This window comes from Myxine glutinosa, chromosome 7 (assembly GCF_964187855.1).
Source record: "Myxine glutinosa chromosome 7, kmMyxGlut1.1, whole genome shotgun sequence".
Taxonomy (NCBI): domain Eukaryota; kingdom Metazoa; phylum Chordata; class Myxini; order Myxiniformes; family Myxinidae; genus Myxine; species Myxine glutinosa.
Window position 1 is genome coordinate 34,824,730 of NC_136267.1, and position 26,819 is coordinate 34,851,548.

General features: G+C 46.0%; 2 protein-coding genes across 12 annotated transcripts in view; one reads left to right on the plus strand and one right to left on the minus strand.

The window, feature by feature from the left end:
• The window catches only part of LOC137410750 (uncharacterized), a 660,974-nt gene that overhangs the window by 510,521 nt on the left and 123,634 nt on the right, over nt 1-26,819 (plus strand). The gene's annotated exons all lie outside the window — the stretch shown is intronic.
• The window catches only part of LOC137431107 (complement factor H-like), a 287,920-nt gene that overhangs the window by 193,267 nt on the left and 67,834 nt on the right, over nt 1-26,819 (minus strand). For 9 of the 11 annotated variants that reach the window (XM_078781438.1, XM_078781441.1, XM_078781443.1 and 6 more), the window contains one exon: nt 20,848-20,930. The exons of the other annotated variants lie outside the window; for them this stretch is intronic. In XM_078781438.1, the coding sequence (XP_078637564.1) occupies nt 20,848-20,930 (83 nt within the window). The remainder of the gene's footprint in view (nt 1-20,847; nt 20,931-26,819) is intronic. 11 annotated transcript variants of the gene reach the window in all.

Here is a 26,819-nt window from a genome sequence, read left to right on the forward strand (position 1 = left end):
GGAGCTAGGGGTTGGAGAGGAGCGAGAAATTGGAGAGGAGGGAGGGGTTGGAGAGCGAGGAGCGAGGAGTTGGAGAGTGAGGAACGAGGAGTTGGAGAGTGAGGAGCAAGGAGTTGGGGAGTGAGGAGTGAGGGGTTGGAGAGCGAGGAGCGAGGGGTTGGAGAGCGAGGAGCGAGGGGTTGGAGAGCGAGGAGAGAGGGGTTGGAGAGCGAGGTGCGAGGGGTTGGATAGCGAGGAGCTAGGGGTTGGAGAGCGAGGAGCTAGGGGTTGGAGAGCGAGGAGCTTGGGGTTGGAGAGCGAGGAGCTAAGGGTTGGAGAGTGAGGTGCGAAGGGTTGGAGAGCGAGGAGCTAGGGGATGGAGAGCAAGGAGCTAGGGGTTGGAGAGCGAGGAGCGAGGGTTTGGAGAGCGAGGAGCTAGGGGATGAAGAGCGAGGAGCGAGGTGTTAGAGAGCGAGGAGCGAGGGGTTGGAGAGTGAGGAGCAAGGAATTGGAGAGTGATGGCCGATTAGAGCGGAGAGTGAGGAGCGATTGGAGAGGAGAGTGTGAGGAATTGGAGAGGAGTGTGAGGGATTGGAGAGGAGTGTGAGGGATTGGAGAGGAGTGTGAGGGATTGGAGAGGCATGTGAGGAGGTATTGGAGGGGAGTGTGATGAGGGGTGGGATTGGAGAGGCATGAGGGTGGAGAGAGGAGAGTGTCAGGTGGAGAGGAGTGAGGGGTCACATATTATGTGAAATAAATAAAGTGTTCATCACACCATTTCTGGATATGATGAATTGCCAGTAGCCATTTTGTAAAATTTAAAGTGCAGCATCGAAACAAGATGTCCAAATGTCACACACGTCCATGCCCGTGGGATTCCCACGGGTGATCCCACTAGTATATATATAGCACCACAAACACACACACACACATATATATACTGAAACGCAAAAGAAACTTACCACCTTTGAAACCTTTAAATATCAACAATAACACTGCGCGTAGTTAATGTGTGAACTTATTTGTGGACAATAGTGTCCTCACTGTCAGACAAAACGGTCACGGATGGTCACTTGAACCTTCAATGGTCACTTCATAGCACAGCTGTTGAACAGCCGTTTTGACTGTCAGTGATTAGCCAAAGGGTACGGGATGATTTTAATGAGCTGCACGTGATGTCTTGATATTGGCTTTAAAAAGGCCAGTGCAAAATGGGCATTTCAATCAACATGCCACGATTGTCAAGGGATAAACGGCAGCGTGCCCTGGGCATGCTGCAAGGCGGACTGAGCTACCGTGAGGTGGCACGTCGCCTTGGCTGTTCACACCAGATGATATCGGCCCTGGTGGACAGAGACACCCTCCACAACTCTGCAGATGACAGACCTCGATCAGGGAGGCCAAGAGTCACCACTGCAAGGCAGGACAGGCAGATGGTCCGAAGTCACCTGCGGGATCGATTCCGTCCAGCATCCCGCACTGCGGCAGAAACTCCGGGGCATGCAAACCACGGATCTCCAATGATACTGCACGAAGACGACTATATGACTATGGTCTGACTGCCAGAAGACCATACAGAGGCCCCGTGATGATGGCTGCCCATCGCCGCAACCGACAGAGATGGTGCCAGCAGCATCAGCGGTGGACCTTGGCGCAGTGGAATGAGGTCGCTTTCAGCGATGAGTCAAGGTTCTGTGTGGACAGTCCTGATGGGCGTGAGCGTGTCTGGAGAAGAACTGGTGAGCGATATGCCGATTGTTGCGTGCGTCAAGCCAACAGGTGGGGTGGCCCAAGTGTGATGGTGTGGGCCGCCATATCAGGCCGGTACAGGACGCCACTGGTGGTTGTGGATGGGAATCTTAACACCCAGCGGTATGTGGATAACATCCTGCGACCTCATCTGCTGCCATTCCTGCTAGACCACCCAGAACTGAGAACCTTTCAGCATGACAATGCTCGTCCCCATGCTGCTCGCTTTACCACTGCATTTCTCCAAGGCGAGAACATCAACACCATGCAGTGGCCTGCATTCTCCCCTGACCTGAATCCCATAGAGCACCTGTGGGATGAGCTTGGGAGACGCGTAGTTGGCAGGGCCAGGACACGGGCAGAGCTGCTTCAAACATTGAGGACTGAGTGGGACAGAATCCAGCAGCAATCCATCCAAAGACTGGTAGGCAGTATACGCCGACGATGCACTGCCTGTATCCAAAACAATGGTGGCCACACACGCTATTGATAGGGGACTGACATTGCACCCTGTGCTGTTCTGTACTGTAGAACAAACTGATGAGATGGTGTATCTTGGTCAAAAACTTGACATGTCATCAATAAAATGCCAATGTTTCAATTAGCAATTGTTGGTTTGTTTTATTTTGAACTGTTACAATTTTATTACATTTCAAACAAGTGATAAGTTTCTTTTGCGTTTTCGGTCTTTTTGAAGTTGGTCAAAATGGTCAAATTTTTTGGTCAAAATGCCCATTTTGCACTGGCCTTTTTAAAGCCAATATCAAGACATCACGTGCAGCTCATTAAAATCATCCCGTACCCCTTGGCTAATCACTGACAGTCAAAACGGCTGTTCAACAGCTGTGCTATGAAGTGACCATTGAAGGTTCAAGTGACCATCCATGACCGTTTTGTCTGACAGTGAGGACACTATTGTCCACAAATAAGTTCACACATTTACTACACGCAGTGTTATTGTTGATATTTAAAGGTTTCAAAGGTGGTAAGTTTCTTTTGCGTTTCAGTATACATATATACATATATACATATATACATGTATATATATATATATATATTTATATATATATATATATATATATATATATATATATATATATACATATATATATATATATACATATATATATATATATATATATATATATATATATATATATATATATATATTGTAACGGATTTGAGAATCCTGTAATTGTTGTAAATATCACCCTCTGTAAATAGTTTCATGATTCTTGTAAATACCTCCATCAATTTGTGTAAAGATCAAAGGTCGTCCCCTTAGTTAATCCATCGCATGCACGTTGAAAATCATAAGCCCTTCTAAATAGTTATCTCTTTATTCTATGTTAGTTTAAGGCTCTGTTTCCCATTAGTTGACTGCATTGCACCAGATGAAATAAGATAGATCCCCTTTCAATTGCCCAAAACCTCCATTGCCGATTGTATTGCCAACCGCATTGCCAACCGCATTACCAACTGCATTCGGCCTCCATTACGCACGCGGTCAGCTCGAAGAAGAAAGGCATGTCTCCACCTCGTCATGAGAAGGAGGAGTGAGCCAGCCCCAATCAACTAACCAAGCATGAGGGGTTTGGCCTGAGAGGGCGGAGGAAAGAAACTTCGGGGAGGTTCAAGAAGATTCGAGGGCGTGGTTATATAACCCGTCACGCGGAGCCCCCACCTGAGTCCCGTTGAGGAGGAGCTGAGAGGCGTAAGAGAGAGATGAGCAAGGGAGGACGCACAAAAAGATATACGTGCTGGAGGTACTTGTAAGTGGAGAGATTCTGTGGGGAGGTGAGCTTGCGGTTCTGCTGGGAGAGACGCTGTTTCAGCAGCCCAGCAGCATGAAGCCCTGACGTGCTGTTTTTCGAGCAACCTTGCTGTGTGAACCAGATTGCGGTGGCATCGGTGGCCGTCGTTTCCAGCCCGACGTCCGGTGCGGGATCAAGCTCCAGCCAGCATCCAGCTGAACCTTCCTCTCTTTCCAGCCATTCGTTCCTGCCTTCATTCCCCAGTCGTGTGAGTCTGATTGTTGTCTCTTTGTCTGTGTTGTCCTGGGGTATAAGTAAGACTGCATAGATAAGCTAGAAATTGCTCTGTGTCCTGCTCCTTCCATTTCCCTGTAAATTACATTTCTTTTCTTCCCTGCTTTGGTTGTGTGTAAATAATTAATAAATCCCTGTGTTCTTTCTTTACCCCTTTTGCTTCTTCACATCCATTCGTTTTAGAGTTTTCCATCATTGAACACCTGTGGCACGATTTGGCCAACGTTCAGAATCGGGTTTAGTACCTGCTAACGGTTCGATCTGCGGACTGCTAATCCGCTCGGCAAAATAACATCTTGCCCGTGGTCTCGAACGAGGTTGCCCACCTGCCTCGTGGAGGGAGCGGGGCGGCTTCAGGATCGGAGACTGCCAGTGCAAATAGAAGGGGGATTAACCCCCCCCCCCCCCCCACTAAGGGGAGTGCTGTGCTCCGTTTCCGTAACAATATATATATTTCTGTTACGTGCTCCTCCCTAAACCCCGGTCACAGTGTACCTCCGAGCCCCGAGAGGAGTCACGGCAGAAAGATGTGTTATTCTGTATGTCTTAGATCAATGGTGAAACCACACCAATTGTTACCAACAAACAAGTATTGTATTAAGGTCACACAAGAATAACAGTACAATAACAATATTAATCAATTGTACAACCAATATATTGTTGCGGATATGAGGACTGTATTTTTTTTTGATTGTGTGCTTTATTATTATTATTATTGTTATTCTGCGCCTCCTGCCTCCAGAGCTGTGTAAAGGTCAAAAGGGCGTCCCATAATTAGTCCACAAGCATACACGTCAGCCAATCATAGAATACCCCTGTTCGATAGTTATATCTTATTCTGTGTTTTAGGGTAAGGCTGTGTCTCCCATTAATAGAAGTACTCCATTGCACCAAGTGAAAGAGATAGATTCCCTTCATTCCCATTCCCAAAACCTCCATTCCCCCTTTTCGTCGATTGGAAACTACCTCCGCTCCAATTGCCGCCATTGACCACGAGGCAGGGTTGGGGAAGAAAGGCGGGTCCCCACCTCGTCATAGAGGGGAGGAGTGAACCAGCCCTTGCCGACCAACCCAGAACGAGGGGTTGGCTTTAGAGGGCGGAGAGAGAACGTTTGGGGGAGGTTCACAAAGGTTGAGGGGCGGGGCCTATATAACCCACGGCGGGGCGTTTCCCAAAAGAGATGCGCTTTGAGTAGAGTCGAGGAGGGAGGAGATCAGAAGACAGAAAGGCCTTGAGTTGGACTAAGCAAGAGAGGAAGTTGTTGGACTGGGTGGGACTAAGAAAGAGAGAGAAAGAGTCCTGAAGCTTGTGAGGGAAGGAGAGAGAACCCGTCACACCAACCCCCCACCAGCCGCGTTGGCTCCACCAAGCGCTCACCTCCACCAAGGCTCCACCAAGCTCCGTGTTGGCTCCACCAAGCGTTCACCTCCACCAAGGCTCCACCAAGCTCCGCGTTGGCTCCACCAAGCGTTCACCTCCACCAAGGCTCCACCAAGCTCCGCGTTGGCTCCACCAAGCGTTCGCCTCCACCAAGGCTCCACCATGCTCCGCGTTGGCTCCACCAAGCGTTCACCTCCACCAAGGCTCCACCAAGCTCCGCGTTGGCTCCACCAAGCGTTCACCTCCACCAAGGCTCCACCAAGCTCCGCGTTGGCTCCACCAAGCGTTCACCTCCAGCCATCCACCTCCTGCCATTCCTGTCATTCCCCGCGTGAGTCTGTCTTTTGTTTGTTCTGTCCTGGGTTAATTAAGACTGTAGGTAAGCTAGTATTTGCACTGTGTCACCTGCGTCTTATGTGTTGTAAATAAACGGGACTGCTTTCTTTTTGCTTATGTGTGTAAATAGTAAATAAATTTAGTAGTATTTCCAAACCTTTCTTTGCCTTCGTCTTCCTCTTTGCATTCGTCGTTTTAGTCTTTTCCCTCATTGAGCAGCCGCGGTGCGATCCGGCCAACGTTTGGGTGGAATCGGGTTCTAATCGGGGAATAACTGTTCGGTCGCGGTAATACACCACCGCTCGGTCAAAATAACATCTTAACCACGTCCGCAACAATATCATTCCTATGATGGCACCATCAGTTTCGTACAATATAACTCACTGTGCTCCAAGTGAGCGAAAATAACATTCCCAATGTCTCTGTCCCGGCTTCAAGCCAAAGTCTATCCACGGTCCAGTGATCGTCAGAACGATGTTGTATCGAGACCAGAATCCCATTCGGTTGACAGTCACACTGCCAAAGATAGGCAAAGGTATCCTCAAGAAGCGACTGGGAAATCACACCTTTGGGTATGGATGTTCAATGGCTCACAAACGGCGAACCGCAAATTAACCTTCGGGTATGGACGTTCAATGGCTCACAGACGGCGAACCGCAAATTCTCACTCAAAATCCACGTTACACACACACACACCAGAATAACGTCTGGATGGTTGTGAAAATGGTTGAAGCGAGGTGAAGAGCCGAGAGCGATGCGAAATCGGCCGCGAGGCAAAAATGGCCAACGGTCCGTTCTCGAGACGTAACTGCACTCCAATGATTCTCTTCGGAATCAACCGCAAAACCTGACACGCAGGTTTATCTGTCACAGCGATAACAACTCTGTTGCAGGAATCCCTTTCCCAGGAAACCCCAAAGTTCACTTGTGACCCCCGTTGGCCAGCGTTTGCTCAAAACCTCAACGCAGCTCGGCTACTTCTCCGACCTCACTCGCTCCGCCTCCTTCTTTTTTTTCTTCTTCTTCGTCTGGTGCCCGATCCGGTTTCCAGTTTCTTTTAAAACACTAACTTTTTTTACCTTTTGAAAACAGTAATCTCTATTTCACTTAAACGATAACAATAATAGTACATGGAACCAAAAATGTTTACAGTGGATGAGAACCATAACAACGGAAGTGACGAATCCGTAACACTTCCCCCCCTCAAGAAAGAAAATTGGAACATCGTGAAAACTTTCTTTGCATGCAAAAACTCTTTTAACAAACAAAAGTAAAACTCACCCCCCAAATGATCAATTCACGTGAGCAACAATAATTAATATTTCCCAAAATAAAGCAACAAAACTTCCAAACAACCCACAGGAATTTCCAAAGTTAGTTCACTCTGGATAAAGCATCAGCAACGACATTGTCCCTGACCTTTACATGCTCAATTTCCACGTTGAATTTCTGCAAAGCCAAACTCCATCTCATCAACCTCTGATTTTTATTTTTATTTTTTTGAATGAAGAGTAAGGGGTTGTGATCAGTGAAGACTTGTATAGGAAAGGTAGTAGTTCCTAGATACACCTCATAATGCTGAAGCACTAGCAGGAGAGCAAGGGTCTCTTTTTCCACGGTGGCATAATTTGCCTGGTGTTTGTTGAACTTTTTGGAATAGTAGCACACCAGGTGATCCACTCCATCCTCATCTTCCTGTCATAGAACTGCCCCCGCCCCCACATCACTTGCATCAATGGCCAACTTGAAAGGTGCTTGAAAATCCGGGACTGCGAGGACAGGAGAGCTCATTAATATCGCTTTTACGTGGGCAAAGGCAGCTTGACATTTGTCATCCCAAATAAACTTAGTCTCTTTCCTCAGCAAATTCTTTAAAGGGGCTACCACATCAGAAAAATTCCTGCAGAACCGCCGGTACCAACCAGCCATACCCAAGAATCTCATAAGCTCCTTCCCTTTTGGATCTTGGAAGCGATCAATGGCTTCTATCTTGGCTGTCACCGGTTGCACCTGACCCTGACCTACTACATGGCCTAGGAACACCACCTGTGCTTTTACAAACTCACTCTTAGATAAGTTGATGGTCAACCCTGCCTCGGTCAGTTTCTTGAAAAATGCATGAATTTGTTTAATATGATCTTCCATGGTCATGGTGTGTATGATGACATCATCCAGATAAGCCTCCACCCCCTCAAGGTCTCCAATGAGCTTATTAATCAGCTGTTGAAATGTAGCAGGCCCGTTTTTCAATCCAAAGGGAAGAACCTTGTACTGATACAACCCATTTGGTGTGACTAAACCCGAGATTTCCTTGGCTCTCTCAGAAAGAGGAATCTGCCAATACACTTTCAGCAAGTCAAATTTAGTTACAAATTTAGCTGGGCCTATTCTATCAATACAGTCATCAATCCTCGGGATGGGATATGAGTCGGTCTTGGTCACTGCATTAACCCATTTTAAATCCGTACAACAGTGAAAACTACCATCAGGTTTTGGAACCAACACACATGGTGAGCTCCATTCACTGCTGCTTGGTTCAATGATGTCATTCTCCAACATATACTGAACCTCCTTCCGAAGATACTCCATCTTCACAGGGTTCATCCGATAGGGGTGTTGCTTCACAGGAGTGGCTTCGCCCACCTCAATATCATGATACACCAAGTCAGTACGACCAGGTACATCTGTGAACAAATGTGCAAACTCAAAAATTAGGCTGGATAGTTGTCCTTGTTGTTCCCTCGTCAAATGACCTAATTTCTCATCTAAATGACTCAACACTTCCGTGTTCGTCAATCTGGGACAAGCCTGGTCATCAATGTTATCAAACTTCACACCGGCCTCAACCTCTGGATTCTCTTGCACCCCGACTACAGGCACGACAGGTGAGACAGGAACCATTTTCTCCACAGGCTTCCTCTTTTAATATTTCTTCAGTCGGTTGACATACACAGCTGCCGCTTTTTCCGTCGGTCGGGAGTTGTCACCACGTAATCTGTTTCATTTACCCTCCTTTCGATTGCATAGGGACCGAAATATCTAGCCTGTAGTGGCTGACCTGGAACAGGAAGCAACACTAACACTCGGTCCTCAGGACTGAAATTTCTTATCTGAGATTTCTTGTCATGTCTCACTTTCATTTTATCCTTTGTCACTTTCAAGTTTCTTCTTGCAACTTCACAAGCCTTTGCCAATCTGTGCCTAACAGTTGACACATACTCTACCACTGTTGACTGTGACTCCTCCTGTAACCACTGTTCTTTCACCAATTTCAATGGTCCTCGCACTGCATGTCCAAACACAAGTTCAAAAGGACTGAATCCCAATGACTCCTGAACAGATTCCCCCGTAGCAAACAACAATAAGGGTATTCCTTCATCCCAATCTTTGCCACATTCAAAACAATACGTTCTGATCATATTCTTCAATGTCTGGTGAAACCTTTCCAAGGCCACTTGGCTCTCGGGATGGTAAGTACTTGATCTTACTTGCTCCACTCCCAACAGGTGTACCACTTGCTGAAAAAGCGTCGACATGAAATTGGAACCCTGATCAGACTGGATGACCTTAGGTAGGCCAACCAAAGTGAAAAATTTAATCAAGGCCTTCGCAATAACTATCGCAGTAATTTTTCTAAGAGGCACTGCCTCTGGGGACCTTGTGGAAGCGCACATGATGGTCAGCAAATACTGATGTCCAGCCTTAGTTTTAGGTGAAGGGCCGACACAGTTAATAATGACGGCTGAATGGCTCTTCAAAAGCTGGAATTGGTTTTAAAGGTGCGGATGGGACTTTCTGATTAGGTTTTCCCACCAGCTGGCAAGAGTGGCAAGATTTACAGAACTCCGCTACATCACGTCGCAATCCTGGCCAGAAAAAATGTACCAATATTCTGTCACATGTCTTGTTCACTCCAAGGTGTCCGGTCAAAGGTGTCTCATGCGCCAAACTCAATATCTCCTTCCGGTATGGCGGTGGCACCACAATGTGGTGATGAACTTTCCACTCATCGCTTGCTGGCACCTCCGGTGGTCTCCATTTTCCTCATGAGTATTTCCCCTTTCATGAAGTAACCAACAGGTATCTTCATAGCCTCTTCCGCTGTAACAGCTTTATCAATCAAACTCCGAATCTCCGAATCTCCGTGTTGTTCTTCAACAAGTCTCTTTCGGACCAGCACCGTTTGTTCAGCCTCGTTCCCAGATGTGTCCGACGGACACTCCATTTCCTCTTTTGTTCCAGATGCCACCTTTTCCTTCGGTTCCTTGATGTCACTCCCTTTCCTATTATCTCGTCCAGACTTTTCCTCCAATATCGCTAAGGAACCCAAATCCACATCACCTTCCTTCTCCTTCTCTTCAGAGCACTTCCTACCCATAGCACGAGTCACTGCACAGGATGGAAAGATACCCGGAATCTCCTGCTCTGACTGTGCGGTGTTATTTTCCATACTGGGCTTTTCAACCAACATCGGATTACCAGAAACTCGACCACCGGCCAAATCATTCCCGATAATAAAAGATATTCCCTCTACAGGAAGAGTGGCTTGTAAACCTACGGTGACCGGTCCTGACACCAAATCAGACTTCAAATGGATGACATGAAGTGGAGCTTTAACATAGCCACCAACCCCCTGTAAAAGAACATTAACACCAGTTGCCGTCTGCTCTGACAATGGCAAAATGCCCTCAAGCATCAAAGATTGATGTGCTCCTGTGTCCCTCAATACCCTAACAGGTCTCTGGTTGGTTGTCTCCATCCAGTGACACAAACCCCTCTGAAATAAAAGGTTTGTAACCCTCTTGAACAAGGTCGTTCTGTGATGCCGTAGCTTTGGCACGGGAACCTTCCCAAGGCACTGTCCTCCAAGGACGATTTCTCGCATTGGCCAATGCATTCAGAGTTTCACTAGTTTGACTCAGCTCCTGATTTTTCCTTTTCAGGGCGTAACATTGGGACATCAAATGCCCAGGTTTCTTGCAAAAAGCGCAAGTAGGCCCGGAGTAAAAACTCGTGGTCTGCCTCGGGCCCCCCGGAAGATAAGTCTGTCTTGGAACTGTAGTCTTCTGACCCCTAAAAGTCGCGGTATCAGATTTGTCCCCATAGTCCTCTCTAGGCCGCCTCCATGAAAATCTGTTCTCCGAACATGATTTACCATAACTCCCCTGGGTAACTCAAGGCGGGAAATTAGGTTTGTGGAACCCCATCCTGTGTGTCAAGGCATAGTCATCTGCCACTGTTGCTGCCTCATACAACTCTGGTACTTTCTTCTCATCCAGATGTACTTTAATGTCCACATGGACACACTGTTTGAATTCCTCCACCAAAATCAATTGTCGTAACAGGTTGAAGTCTTTCCCAATCCCCTTTGAATCACACCACCGATGAAACATGGTTTCCTTCATTCTGGCAACCTCCACATGGGTCTCACTCTCCCTCTTCCTGGCATTCCTGCATTTTTGCCGGTAAGCTTCAGGGACCAATTAATAGGCTTTGAGAATGGCTTTCTTCACTATCTCATAATCTGCACATTGGTCAATCGGTAAAGCCGAAAATATATCTTGAGCTTTACCCACCAGAACACTTTGCACTAACATAGTCCAGGACCCCACAGGCCATTTTAGCATTTGAGCCACTTTCTCAAAATGTAAAACAAACTTTGCTACCTCCTTTTCATTGAAAGGTGGAAGCAGCCTCACATGCCTACCAACATCCCAGGTGTTCTCACTAGTTGTCGAACGAGCCGGCATGGATACTACTTCTCTCCGTACTCCCAGTAATTCCAGCTCCTTGAGTTTAAGTTCCTTCTGATACTCCATGTCAGGTTCCTTTAACTCCCTTTCGGCTCTCCTTTCCTCTGCTCTTCTTTCTACTTCAGCTCTCCTTTCCTCTGCTCTTCTCTCCTCGAGTTCCTTTTCAGCTCTCCTTTCCTCTGCTCTTTCCTCTGCTCTTCTTTCCTCGAGTTCTCGTTCCTGTTCTGCTCTTTCCTTTGCTCTTCTTTCCTCGGCTTTCCATTTCAACTCTTTTAACCTTTCCTGGCTCTGTAGTTGCATCTCCATTTTCCGGGGCTCCGCATTTCCTTTTTCCTCGGGTAACCAATCCAAGGCAACCTCTTCCCATGTTCCTTGTCCCACTAGAGACTCCACCACCAATGTCTGAATCTCTGCTTTCTTCATGCTAACACGGACCTCCAAGTTAAAATATTTGGCCAATATCATGAGTTCCGATCTTTTTAACGCCTGGAACTGTGCCTCAGTAGGGGATGCCGCAAACTTTTCTTCGTCAAACACCATGGTGACTATCAGTTAGCACCTGTTAACCTTCACACAAAAAAATTCCAATTTTTTGAAAAATTTGGGAATGTTAGAAAATTCCAAATTTGGGAATTTTGGGAATGTTAGGGAATTCTATCCCGGACGAGCCCCAAATTTCTGTTACATGCTCCTCCCCACACCCCGGTCACGGTGTACCTCCGAGCCCCGAGAGGAGTCATGGCAGAAAGATGTGATATTCTGTATGTCAAAGATCAATGGTGAAACCACACCAATTGTTACCAACAAACGAGTATTGTATTAAGGTCACACAAGAGTAACAGTACAATAACAATATTAATCAATTGTACAACCAAAATATCATTCCTACAATGGTACCATCAGTTTCATACAATATAACTCACTGTGCTCCAAGTGAGTGAAAATAACATTCCCAAAGTCTCTGTCCCAGCTTCAAGCCAAAGTCTATCCATGCTCCAGTGATCGTCAGAACGATGTTGTAGCGAGAACAGAATCCCATTCAGTTGACAGTCACACTGCCAAAGATAGGCAAAGGTATCCTCAAGAGGCGACTGGGAAATCACACCTTCGGGTATGGACGTTCAACGGCTCACAAACGGCGAACCGCAAATTAACCTTCGGGTATCGACGTTAAACTGCTCACAGACGGCGAACCGCAAATTCCCACTCAAAATCCACGTTACACACACACACACCAGATTAACGTCTGGATGGTTGTGAAAATGGTTGAAGCGAAGTGAAGAGCCGAGAGCGATGGGAAATCGGTCGCGAGGCAAAAATGGCCCACGGTCCGTTCTCGAGACGTAACGGCACTCCAATGATTCTCTTCGGAATCAACCGCAAAACCTGACATGCAGGTTTATCTGTCACAGAGATAACATCTCTGTCGCAGGAATCCCTTTCCCAGGAAACCCCAAAGTTCACTTGTGACCCCCGTTCGCCAGCGTTTGCTCAAAACCTCAACACAGCTCGGCTCCTTCTCGGACCTCACTCGCTCCGCCTCCTTTTTTTTTTCTTGTTCTTCGGCCGGGGCCTGATCCAGTTTCCGGTTTCTTTTAAAACACTAACTTTTGTTACCTTTTGAAAACAGTAATCTCTATTTCACTTAAACGATAACAATAATAGTACATGGAACCAAAAATGTTTACAGTGGATGAGAACCACAACAACGGAAGTGACGAATCCGTAACTATATACAGTGGTACCTCGGCTTACGAGTGCCCCAACGTACGAGTTTTTCGAGATACGAGCCGTCGCTCGGGCGGTTTGTTGCTTTGGGATACGAGCCGAGATCCGATGTACGAGCTCAAAAAATTTATTTTTTTGAATTTTCCGGTTGTGGCTTCCGGTTCCGGTCACGCAGTTATCTTGCCGTGAAAGCATCTCTGCCGTGTATCGCTGCTGTTTTGTTTGTGAAAGTGGTTTTTTCTGTAAAATTTCGCGTTTTCAACCATGGGTCCGAAGAAAGTGAGTGCCAAGGGTGGGCCTGAGAGGAAGAAGAGGATGATGAGTTTGGATACGAAACACGCAATCGTCGAACAACATGAGCGAGGTATGCGTGTTGTCGACTTGGCGAGGCAGTACGATCGTACTACTTCGACGATATGTACGATTTTGAAGCAGAAGGAGTCGATAAAGGCTATAACGCCAGCCAAGGGCGTTACGACCATTTCAAAGCAACGGACCTCTGTCCATGAAGAGATGGAGAAGTTGTTGTTTGTGTGGTTGACGGAAAAGCAGCTCGCAGGAGATACCATGACCGAGAGCATCATTTGTGAGAAGGCACGAGACATTTACAGGGATTTGGTGCAGCAGACGGCGGGAACATCAACGGACGAGGCATCGGAAGAGTCATTCAAAGCCAGTCGGGGATGGTTTGATAATTTTAAGAAGAGGACCGGCATTCACTCCGTCGTCAGGCATGGTGAGGCAGCAAGCTCGGATGTGAAGGCAGCCGAAGAGTTTATTATAACTTTTGCCGAACTGATAAAAGCGGAAGGATACATCCCCCAGCAAATCTTCAACTGTGACGAGACAGGGCTCTTCTGGAAAAAGATGCCGAGGAGGACGTATATAACGGCAGAGGAGAAGAGCATGCCAGGCCACAAACCCATGAAGGATCGGTTAACCCTTGCACTGTGTGCGAATGCGAGTGGCGACTGCAAGATTAAGCCGCTACTGGTATATCACTCTGAAAACCCCAGAGCGTTTAAGTCTCATAAGATCCTTAAAGAAAAACTGCAGGTTATGTGGAGAGCAAACGCAAAGGCGTGGGTTACCAGGCAGTTATTTGTGGAGTGGGTAAACCTGGTCATTGGTCCTGGCATCAAGAAGTACCTTTTGGAGAATAAGCTACCCCTGCAAGCCCTTCTCGTCCTTGACAATGCTCCCGCACACCCACCAAACCTCGTAGACGACATCCTTGAAGAATTTGCATTCATTAAGGTCCGCTACCTTCCACCCAACACCACCCCTATCCTGCAGCCCATGGACCAGCAGGTGATTTCCAATTTCAAAAAGCTCTTCACCAAGCACCTGTTCCGGCGCTGCTTTGAGGTTACGGAGAGCACAAACCTCACCCTTCGAGAGTTCTGGAAGGATCACTACAATATCGTGGCCTGCCTCAGAATTATCGACATGGCCTGGCAGGGTGTTACAAGGAGGACCTTAAACTCTGCATGGAAGAAGCTGTGGCCTGAGGTTGTGTCCGAAAGTGTTAGTGCTACTGAGGAAGTGTTAGTGGTGGAGGAGATTGTGTCCCTCGGAAGGTCCATGGGCCTGCAAGTGGATGAAGACGACGTTAACGACCTCGTCGAGAAACACAATGAGGAACTGACAACGGAGGAATTAAAGGAGCTACAGCAGCAGCAGAATACGGAGGTTTTGCAGGAACTAAACGCGGAGGAGCCAGAGGCGGAGGAGGTTATCGCGACAAGTGAGATAAAGGAAATGTTGGGAATGTGGGAGAAAATTTCAGAATTTGTTCAAAAGAAACACCCTGAAAAAGTTGCAACAGGTCGTGCGTTGGCGCTGTGTAACGACACTTGCCTCACTCATTTCCGAAAAATTTTGAAAGGGAGGAAGAAACAAACCTCGTTGGACAGGTTTTTAGTGAAACGCCCGGCAAGTGAAAGCGAGGACAGTGTGGCGAAAAAGGCAAAAGGTATCTCCTCCACCTCTGCCAGCATCTTCGTCTGATCTTCAAGGTAAATACATACAGTACACTTAATAAAACCAGTTTATTTCTTTACATTCTCTTGTATTATGTACAGTATATACGAGGTCGTGCTTGTTTATACATTATTTGTTATTTATAAAGTACATTTTTGTTATTTAAAAGCACCTAACAAAAAAAATTGGTGTTTTTTTTTTGAGGCTGGAACGGATTAATAGCATTTCAATGCATTTGAATGGGAAAATTTGCTTTGACTTACGAGCGATTTGGCTTACGAGCTCCGTCACGGAACGGATTAAACTCGTAAGCCGAGGTACCACTGTATATATATATATATATATATATATATATATATATATATATATATATATATATATATATATATATATATATATATATATATATATATATATCTGTATATATATATATACAGTATATATATATCTGAAAAAAAAAATATATATATATATATATATATATATATATATATATATATATATATATATATATATACGTATATATATATATATATATATATATATATATATATATATATACAGTATATATATATACATATATGCATACATATATATATATATATATATATATATATACTGAAACGCAAAAGAAACTTACCACCTTTAAAACCTTTAAATATCATCAATAACACTGTGTGTAGTAAATGTGTGAACTTATTTGTGGACAATAGTGTCCTCACTGTCAGACATAACGGTCACGGATGGTAACTTGAACCTTCAATGGTCACTTCATAGCACAGCTGTTGAACAGCGGTTTTGACTGTCAATGATTAGCCAAGGGGTACGGGATGATTTTAATGAGCTGCACGTGATGTCTTGATATTGGCTTTAAAAAGGCCAGTGCAAAATGGGCATTTCAATCAACATGCCACGATTGTCAAGGGATCAACGGCAGCGTGCCCTGGGCATGCTGCAAGGCGGACTGAGCTACCGTGAGGTGGCACGTCGCCTTGGCTGTTCACACCAGACGATATCGGCCTTGACTCATCGCTTGACTCATCGCTGAAACAGAACCTTGACTCATCGCTGAAAGCGACCTCGTTCCACTGCGCCAAGGTCCACCGCTGATGCTGCTGGCACCATCTCTGTCGGTTGCAGCGATGGGCAGCCGTCATCACGGGGCCTCTGTATGGTCTTCTGGCAGTCAGACCATAGTCATGCAGTCGTCTTCATGCAGTATCATTGGAGATCCGTGGGTTTGCACGCCCCGGAGTTTCTGCCGCAGTGCGGGATGCTGGACGGAATCGATCCCGCAGGTGACTTCGGACCATCTGCCTGTCCTGCCTTGCAACTCTTGGCCTCCCTGATCGAGGTCTGTCATCTGCAGAGTTGTGGAGGGTGTCTCTGTCCACCAGGGCCGATAAAGGTTTCAAAGGTGGTAAGTTTATTTTGCGTTTCAGTTCATATATGTACATATATATATATATATATATATATATATATGTGGGTGACAGGGTATATATATATACAGACTTGGCATTTAATATGGAATATTTTTTTTTGTGGGAGTGAACTTACTTTTCAAGATGACTTGGGACCAAAAGTTCATTGAAATTAAGTTGAAATTATTCTAGATTTTGTTAATGTGACCTTTAAAAGAAACAAAAACCACATTTGACATTTCAAAGCAAATAAATTGATCCTTGAAAGTGATGTAAACTGATATCGAACTCAATTCATGGACAGTACTGTGTTAAACTTCTGTACGTTTTCCAGAAGTATCTCTTTATTTTGCACATTAGCCAAAAAAATTTTCAACAAAAACAAAAGTTAAATTATGACTGGGATTACGGACAGTAAAATTACAGTTCAGTACTTCGTGTAACCCCCACGAGCATTCAGGAGAGCACATACACGTCGAGGCATGCTGTTCACGAGATTTGCCAAGGTTTGGACAGGAATCGCTTGCCATGCAGTGACAATAGCCTGCTGCAATTCACGCACAGAGGTAGGCTGCTGGTCCAAGTTGTCGATTTGACGCGTTAATTCTGCCCACAAGTTCTCTATCGGATTCATATCCGGGGACATGGCAGGCCACTCCCTATGCTCTACACCACGGTCAGCAAGAAAGTGTTGGATCATGCGAGCACGATGAGGCTGTGCATTGTCATCTTGGAAGACAAAGTTTCCTCGAAAGGCTGCACGAGCAAATGGAAGCAATGTTTCTTCCAGAATGACCCTGTACTTGAACTGGTTCAGGTTTCCATTCAGAACAACCAGGTCAGTTTTGCCCCCTGCATGAAAAGCAGCCCAAACGGTCACCACACCACCTCCAGCTTGGACTCTTGGCACTATACTATCTTCGTTGTGGGCTTCATGCTCTTGTCTGCACACTCGGACACAGCCATCTTGACGATAGACCAGAAATCTAGACTCGTCACTGAAGGTCACGTGATTCCAGTGTCCTGGCTGCCATTGACGGTGCTCTCTGGCCCACTGCAATCGGCGCTGGCTGTGTTGTCTGGTCAAGCGTGGCTTTTGCAGGGGACGCCTGGCACGATAGCCTGCTTGAACCAGTCGTTGGTTGACTAGCCTTCTGGATACAGGCACATTTGTCAGTTGCTGCCACTCAGCCCTAAGCCGATTAGCTGACTTGGTACGGCCATTGCAGACTAATCGGTGCAGCTGGCGATCATCTCTCCTTGTGGTTCTGCGTGGACGTCCTGGCCTCGGTATTGGAGTAGGGACACCCCTCTGAGCATTTCGTTTCAGGATCTTTGACACCTGACCTTGAGTGATGCCATACTGCCGAGCAATAGCACGCTGTTTCATGCCAGAATTTCGTAAAGCCACCACTCCATGACAAACAGCATTGTCGAGTTGACGGACCATCTCCAGAGGAAGCGGCAATAACTTTTGTAGACGTGCAGCAGTTGTTTTCCACGAATACAGAACGCAACAACCCTTATATACCCGATTGTGAAGCCAATCGTCAAATGTACCTGTCCTTACATTTTGTCACGCCACTTGTGATATAATCCTGTTATTGACTTCTTGCTGTGAAAGACAATCAGTCACATGGTTCTTTCAACAAAGACATCACCGAAGGGTAAAATAAACTCACCAGATTGATATACTGAGTTCAGAAAGTAAACCCAAGTCAAGAAAAAAAAAATATTCCATATTAAATGCCAAATCTGTATATTGTGAGAAACCACCGGTGAAACCACCTGTTCTCACCCAGATTTGGTGCCCCGCCCACCACGTGACGTGACCTCCTTTGAGCCTCACGCGATTGGTGGAGGTGGAGGGTCAGAGAGCGCGGTCGCCATCTTATGCAACGGACGCGACTCGAAAGGCTCCGAGTGGGAAATCTAAAAAGGGCTTTCCTTGAATCCTCACGACAGCCGAGTTGGGCTGGTCGATTACAGTTCGGTATTTTACGAGCGAGTAACTCCGGAAGAGAACGAGTGATTCCCGGATCTCGTAGATTGGAACCGCGAGTGATTGCCTGCTTCGTGTTGGAGCTGCTGGCCGACCGTTCCTGCCGGCCTTGTGCGGTGAATTCCATCCTGTTACCCTCCGAGTCCCGGAGATCGTCGATTGGAGCCGCGAGTGATCTTACCTGCGTCCTGTTTGGAGCTTCTGGGGCCGACAGTTCCTGCAGGCTTTGTGCAGTGTATTCCATTCTGTTACCATTTATGGTTTTTGTGATCGAGCCAATAAAGCATCGTGCCTTACCCCTAGAAGGCCGATTAAAACACAATTGTGTTTATTGAGTTCTCTCTGTCCACTCCGTGGACTACTTGAAGCCCGGACATTAACGTCCGTATTCCGTGCTGGGAACCATTTCACAGCCGGGATCGCGACAATATATATATATATATATATATATATATATATATATATATATATATATATATATATATATATATATATATATATATATATATATATATATATATATGTATGTATATATATATATGTATGTATATATATATATATATATATATATATATATATATATAAATATATATATATATATATATGTATGTATGTATGTATATATATATATATATATATATATATATATATATATATATATATATATATATATATATATGTATGTATATATATATATATGTATATATATATATATATATATACATATAGATATATATATACACGGTGTGTGTGTGTGTGGACAGACAACCATAGGTTGGCAACCACTGTGCAGGCTTTCATGGGCCGAATGGCCTCCTGTGTCCTCTGTTGCTTGTGAGGAACATCTCTTTAAATGAGTCTTTAAGTGGGATGAATGGAAGAGGGAGGAAAAAAAAGAAGAATGGAACGAATGATTGAATCTGAATTCATTACAGATCAGAAGAATAATTAAAATTCAGCTTATTCAGTTGGAGTCGGCAGGAACTTTGTTTTATAACTGGGATGGAGGGTGCAGAATGGGTATAATAGGATAATGGGTGACGGGATAGTGGGTGACGGGATAGTGGGTGACGGGATAGTGGGTGACGGGATAGTGGGTGACGGGATAGTGGGTGACGGGATAGTGGGTGACGGGATAGTGGGTGACGGGATAATGGGTGACGGGATAGTGGGTTACGGGATAGTGGGTTACGGGATAGTGGGTGACGGGATAGTGGGTGGCGGGATAGTGGGTGGCGGGATAGTGGGTGGCGGGATAGTGGGTGGCGGGATAGTGGGTGACAGGATAGTGGGTGACAGGATAATGGGTGACAGGATAATGGGTGACAGGATAGTGGGTGACAGGGTAGTGGGTGACAGGGTAGTGGGTGACAGGGTAGTGGGTGACAGGATCGTGGGTGACAGGGTAGTGGGTGACAGGATAGTGGGTGACAGGATAGTGGGTGACAGGATAGTGGGTGACAGGATCGTGGGGGACAGGATAGTGGGTGACAGGATCGTGGGTGACAGAGTAGTGGGTGACAGGGTAGTGGGTGACAGGGTAGTGGGTGACAGGATCGTGGGTGACAGGATCGTGAGTGACAGGATCGTGGGTGACAGGATCGTGGGTGACAGGATCGTGGGGGACAGGATAGTGGGTGACAGGATCGTGGGTGACAGGATCGTTGGTGACAAGATCGTGGGTGACAGGATCGTGGGTGACAGGATCGTGGGGGACAGGATAGTGGGTGACAGGATCGTGGGTGACAGAGTAGTGGGTGACAGGGTAGTGGGTGACAGGGTAGTGGGTGACAGGATCGTGGGTGACAGGATCGTGGGTGACAGGATCGTGAGTGACAGGATCGTGGGTGACAGGATCGTGGGTGACAGGATCGTGGGGGACAGGATAGTGGGTGACAGGATCGTGGGTGACAGGATCGTTGGTGACAAGATCGTGGGTGACAGGATCGTGGGTGACAGGATCGTGGGGGACAGGATAGTGGGTGACAGGATCGTGGGTGACAGGATCGTGGGTGACAGGATCGTGGGTGACAGGATCGTGGGTGACAGGATCGTGGGTGACAGGATCGTGGGTGACAGGATCGTGGGTGACAGGATCGTGGGTGACAAGATCGTGGGTGACAGGATCGTGGGTGACAAGATCGTGGGTGACGGGATCGTGGGTGACGGGATCGTGGGTGACAGGATCGTGGGTGACAGGATCGTGGGTGACAGGATCGTGGGTGACAGGATCGTGGGTGACAGGATCGTGGGTGACAAGATCGTGGGTGACAAGATCGTGGGCAAGTGGAATTTGGATGTTTCTTTTTTTTTTAAATAAAAAGTTTCCATCTGGATTGTGCTTGAACTTTGGGAAAAGGTTTGAATGCCACGGACCACTCAGTTCAGCCAGACATCAGGCGCAGTACCGGGCCCATCAAACAAATCCTACCTTTGATTGAACCAGCATCGATTTAAGTCCTACCTCTTCTTTCCAAAAGTTTCCAACCGACCTTGGTGTATTTAGATTTTTTTCATCCAGGTCATTTTTTGTCACGTCACATGTTACTGCAAGAAGGAAGACAGGGAAAAAAGGTGAACAAAGAGGGAGAATGCCATGGAATAAATGAGGAAATGGATTTTAAAATAATTATTTTCATTTTTCAAGACCGATAACAATCCTTCTACACTTTAACATCTGTGCCTGAGTTCCACTAAAAAAGGCTGACATTTGCATGAGTAATCAAAACCTGCACTTGGGGATCATTATTCAAGGAAGTAAAAATGTAGGAAATAACAAATCAGCTTCCCCAATCCTGTCCATCAATTTTATCTCTATTCCAACAAACTAAAGAAGAAACAGAAGAAAAAAAACCAAACACAAAACAGTCAGATGAGAGAATAACCAACTTTTGGCAAACGAATAATCTTTTCTTTTTTTATTAACTTGTTCTTCTCTTCCTCTTACCCTCATAAGGGTAAAGTCCATTGGTACAAATCTCCTACCCTGCCTTGACCACTATACTTCTTCCCTCCACTCCCCTCGATCCTCAGTCAAACCTGTCCACCCTCTAACCACCCCCACCTTACTGATATCCCTCTTCACACAATCCTCCCATCTCAAACGTGGTCACTGGTCATCCTCCTACCTTGTTCCCTCAACCTCTCCACTCTCTTTGCCATTCCCTCTTCCCCCATCCGCACCAAATGTCCAGCCCATCTCATCCTGCATTGCAAAATCTCCCTCAACCTCATCTGCACACCAATCTCCTCCCTCAGTTCATCCATTCTCCTTCTATCTACCCTCTTCACTCCCACAATCCTCCTGACCCAATTGTTCTCGCAAACATGTCGCCTCTGTTGTTGTTTTTCTGTCAGTACCACCATCTCCAGACAGTAAAGGTAGGCCGGCATTACGCACTACATCAGAACCTTTCCTTGCAATCTTCTTCAAATCTTCCTGTTTGCCATTACACCTCCACCCTCCACCATGCATTCTCACCCACCTGAATCCTCCACATCAACTCTACCTCTAACTTACCATCCCCGGTCACTGTTCCCCCCAGATGGTACTCCCACCTATTTTCCAGTCTGATCTCCTTCCCCTCTAACCTGATGTTCAATTACTTTCTCTGCTTGCCCTCGCCACATCCCCTCCATCTTCTCCATGCTCATTTTCAACCCATGTTTCTCAAATGCCTCCTTCCACTCCCCTAATACTTCCTGCATCTCCGGCCAACTCTCCACCACGACAGCCAGATCATCCGCATACAAAATCCTCCCAAGAATACCTTTCATGTTTACCTTCCTGCTTACCAGCCCCATCACCATGATAAATAGGAATGGGCTGAGAGTTCTTCCCTGCCTCAAACTGATGTTCATACTGAAGTTCTCCGACATCTCAGGACCTACCAAACTCACCCTTCATTCCCTTGTACATCCTTTCCACCAACCTAACTTCTGCATCCAGCACTCCCACCCATCTCAGTGTTGCCATCACCATTTCTTTCAAGACAGTGTCGTAGGCCTTCTCCAAATCCACAAATCCCAATGCCATTTCACCATGCATCTCCAACCTCTTCTCCACCAACTGTCTCAACGCGAACATCCCATCTGTCGCTCCCATTCCCTTTCTAAAAACTCATGCTGCTCTTCTCCAATCTCCTTATCCACACTCTTCCTTATCCTCCCATCCAGATCCATCTCCAGCATCATCATGACATGACTAAGGAGTGTATTACCCCTGTACTTCCCAGGATGTTGAATATCCCCTTTCCCTTTCCATATCGGCACAATTAACCCTGTCCTCCATTCCTCCGGAATTGAACCCTCTTTCAGACATATATTCAACAACTTTTTCGTCCGACTGACATCATCTCTCTACTGAATTATCATCTCTGTACACACCTCATCAATGCCTGACACCCTTCCCTTTTTCATCCTATTCAATTCTGTCTGCACTTCCTCTTCTGTGATTTCCACCAACTCCACTTTCCATCCACACAACTTGGTAGCTCCAGATCGCCGTTTCTTCCTTCCGTATTCAACATCTCTGAAATATCCTTCCCACACCTCGAATGCTGCACTCCTCTTCGTCACTCGCTTCCCACCACCATCTTTAATCATGGCCCTCTCTCCCTTCCCCCCCTCTTTCATGTCTTTGCTATCCCCATCCCTATCCCTGTCACGAGCCAATTCACAGATCATCTTCCTCCCACCATCCCCTTCCAACTTGTTGTACACCTCCTCTTCCATATCATTTCTCACCTTATCCACAGCTCTCCTTGCTGCTTTCTTCTTCTGCCAATACAGGTGCAGCAACCGTGCATCTGGTTGCCCTCCTCTGTCCTTGATCTTCCCTATCCTCTTCCAAACTTTCTTTTCACCAACTGCTTTAACTACTTCTTCGGTCCACCATACCTGGTTTCTATCCCTCGACGATGCACCCTTTCCTGACGTCTGTCCACACAACACTTCTGCAATTCCCCTAAATGCCTCTCCGTACTTCTTCCATTCCTTTTCCAAACCTTCAACTTCTTAGCTAAGTTGATCATGCATGGCCCTCGCCATCTCCTTGTACTCTACGGCGACGTTTCCCAGACGCATTCCCCACCTAATAACCTTCCGCCCCCTGCTCCTAACCTCCCGACTTCTCTTCATCCTCACCACAAACACCACAACGTTGAGCTGGGTGGTAACATGCTATCCCACCACTGCCTTGCAATCCCCAACTCTCCACAGCTGTCGCTTCCTTACTACCACCAAATACAGTTCTGTTCTGTTCTGTTCTGTCCACTCTTGCAGGTAATCTTGTGGCTTTCCTGATTTTAAAACAATGAACCAGCGATGGCCATCCCATTCTGCCCACCAGCTCTTGATCCTCTCTGTTCCTCGTTCCCCAACCAAATTTACCAACACATTCCTCTTCACCCAGGTCCACTACTCTGACATGTGCATTAAAGTCGCCTGCCATGCACAGCATCCCCTCCATCTCAACCATTCCCATCATCCTCTCCAGTGCGTCCCGGAATTCCTTCTTCTCTGCCCCAATCCTTCCCGTCTGTGGCCCATAAACCAATATAACTCACACCATTTGCCTTTGTATGACCACCCATGCCATAACTATCCTTCCCTCTCACCTCCCATCCCCATTGATCCCACATTCAAACTACCTTGCCTGACCTCGCTTCAGAACCGCTGGCCAACCTGGCATAGCTCGTACCATCATGATCAATTTGGGACACTGGTCATCAATCAGCAGCTTTTCCCAGGCTGATCTGCTGGACCTACTAACGTAGCCTGTTATCCTAACCCTCTGTGCGCGCGCACACACACACACACACACACACACACACACACACACACACACACACACACACACACACACACACACACAAACACACACACACACACACACACCTCTCCTGCACTCGTTCCTTTCCTCCCACCCTTCTCCCTCCACAGTCAACACCTCACCCCCACTCTCAAGGCACTCATCCATACCTGCACCCAACCTACTCCCTCCCTCTTCTCGTCCCCCTGCTCTTCCTTTTGTCACACTCTACTCAATAATGTATTGTTCACAGGCTGCTTAACACTGACCCGTGAACGGATTTTCCCGAAACGCACTTCATTGCTGAGGCAATAACGAGCAAAAGTACCCAATCCCGGTGACAGGAAAAGCAAGCAATTTATTAATTTTAAAACAAATTTAAAAAATCTGACCCAGTTGCACACCTTTGGGGTCCCCTTAGTATGCATACAAGGTTTGAAGTTTCTAGCTGTAATTGCTGTGGAGTTATGGCTCTGACAAACACACAAACAAGACACACACACACACACACACACACACACACACACACACACACACACACTATTTTGTTTGTGCAGATGGATGTGTGGGAAGGTGCGGATGGAGTAGTCAGGTTCCTTGTGTCCATAATCTGATGCTCGCTGGAATATTTTGGAGAGTTGCCAACCCTCACATTTTTGGAAAGTTCAAACAATGCCAAAACAGAAAATCCATGTTTCAGATTTTTTAAATGCACATAACATGGTCAAATAGGTCGTTTTGGGGCAAAAAGCCAATTTTTCGAATTTTAGCTCTGAAAATTCAAAATTACTCGCAAGGAAGTAACTGATGATGCATAACTGTTAACTAGAGGACTGTTCTTGATACAGATTATATATATCTGCACTTTGAGTAATGGTTGCCACGGAAACTGCTTTAAATTTGTTCAAATTAACGTTTTTAATGCATTGCTTTCAGTACTTGAATCAAGTAACGCATGATAGAATATAGTGATCAGTGACAGTCCGAATATGAATTGAGTGGAACTTGGCTTAAAAGTTGTCATGCCAAAAGCTATGTTTGGGATAAAACTCTTATTATATGTATTGAAATAATAGTAGTAACATGATTATTGCATGATGCCGAGAACGTTCCGACAAGCCGATAGGCCGGAGCAGTTGCATTATTCGGAAAACAAACAACACTCAATCATTGAGCCAGACTGTTGTCCAATGCTGGTTTAGAGTTTCAACTATCTACTCGATGCTACGTATTCTACTTTTGAAGAACGACTCTATTGTCATCGTTAAAACAGCTGCCAAGTAATTATGCTAATTTGCCAAAAGCAGGTATGGCATCACTGACTCCAATGTCACTCATCATTGCCATCGTCATCATCGCTATCGTGTTCCTGCCTTTCAATGTTTGAGTCCTCGTCATTCTCACACGAAGTGCCGCACATGCAAAGATCAGTGCATGTTAGGTTCTTGGCCGGACAGGAACATCTCTGTGATGAACATTCAGTCTTGCACTGGCACCTTACCATCTCGATAATTGCCTTTGCTGCAGGGAGAATGTCTGTGGTAGTCGGTTTGAGTTGATCACACGTGTCCGCTTTGAGCGGCTGGTCTCCCATTCATGAAGTCTCTCTCCCAAGTTCGCATCGATGACGACTTGGAGCAGGCAGTTGCTGGCTTTCTTCACTGATTCAGCTTTCAGGGCTTTGTCATGTTCTCCACAAGCAGTTTGAACCTTATCTGTTGCAACAACGCACACTTCCTTGAGATGCGGATTGTTCTTGAAGAATTCTTCGATTGCCATTTCAGAGAGTGCCACATACGAGTATATGTGAGCTTGTAGCGAGCGTTTGTAATGGGTGCATTTCAGTATCTGTCTTGTAGTTGCAGATCCATAAACATCGGCTTCTGTCCAAGCATCATCTATGCCAGAGTTCTCTATGGATGCACCCAGACCTCTCAATGCAGCCATGACAACGTGCAGCTCTCCCAATCTGGGAACAATTATGCCTTTTAAGTCAGACCGAGCATCCAGTAGCTAAACTACTTTCTCATAGAGGGCCAAGTCACAAGAAATGACAGTTGGGTGATCTTTCCCAACAGCAAGCTCCTTCAATCTGCGACATTGCTCCAGCACAGTCATTAGTGTTGACCACTCAGTGGTACCTCATCCATCCTGTCGTTGGTCCTGCAAATATAATAAAAATTCATTAGCTCAAAACAGAAAATCCATGTTTCAGATTTTTACCCCAAAAGCGTTTTTACCCCAAAACTACTGCTACCATGGCAACCAACAGTTAAAATGCAACATTTCATTATCTTATAAAATCCATTGTTAGCTATTTAAGTGTAATCCATCATCAGTTGGTTATCTTGTATTGTTTAAGAATTCTTTAAATTTAAATTTAGAAAAAGTGATTTTCACCCCAAATCTGCTGTTTCCATAGCAACCAACAGATTTAAAAAATCTGAAACATCATTTTTTAATTTAAATAGATCCTAAACTTCTCAAAAATCTATAGGTTTGCTACTCTCCAAGAAATTCCGGCGAAATTACACAAGGAACCTGACTATAGGGCCGGCATGTACAAATTGTGTATGACAATTGGGGGAGGGTTATACAGGGACTCCGTGCACACACGATTTCCA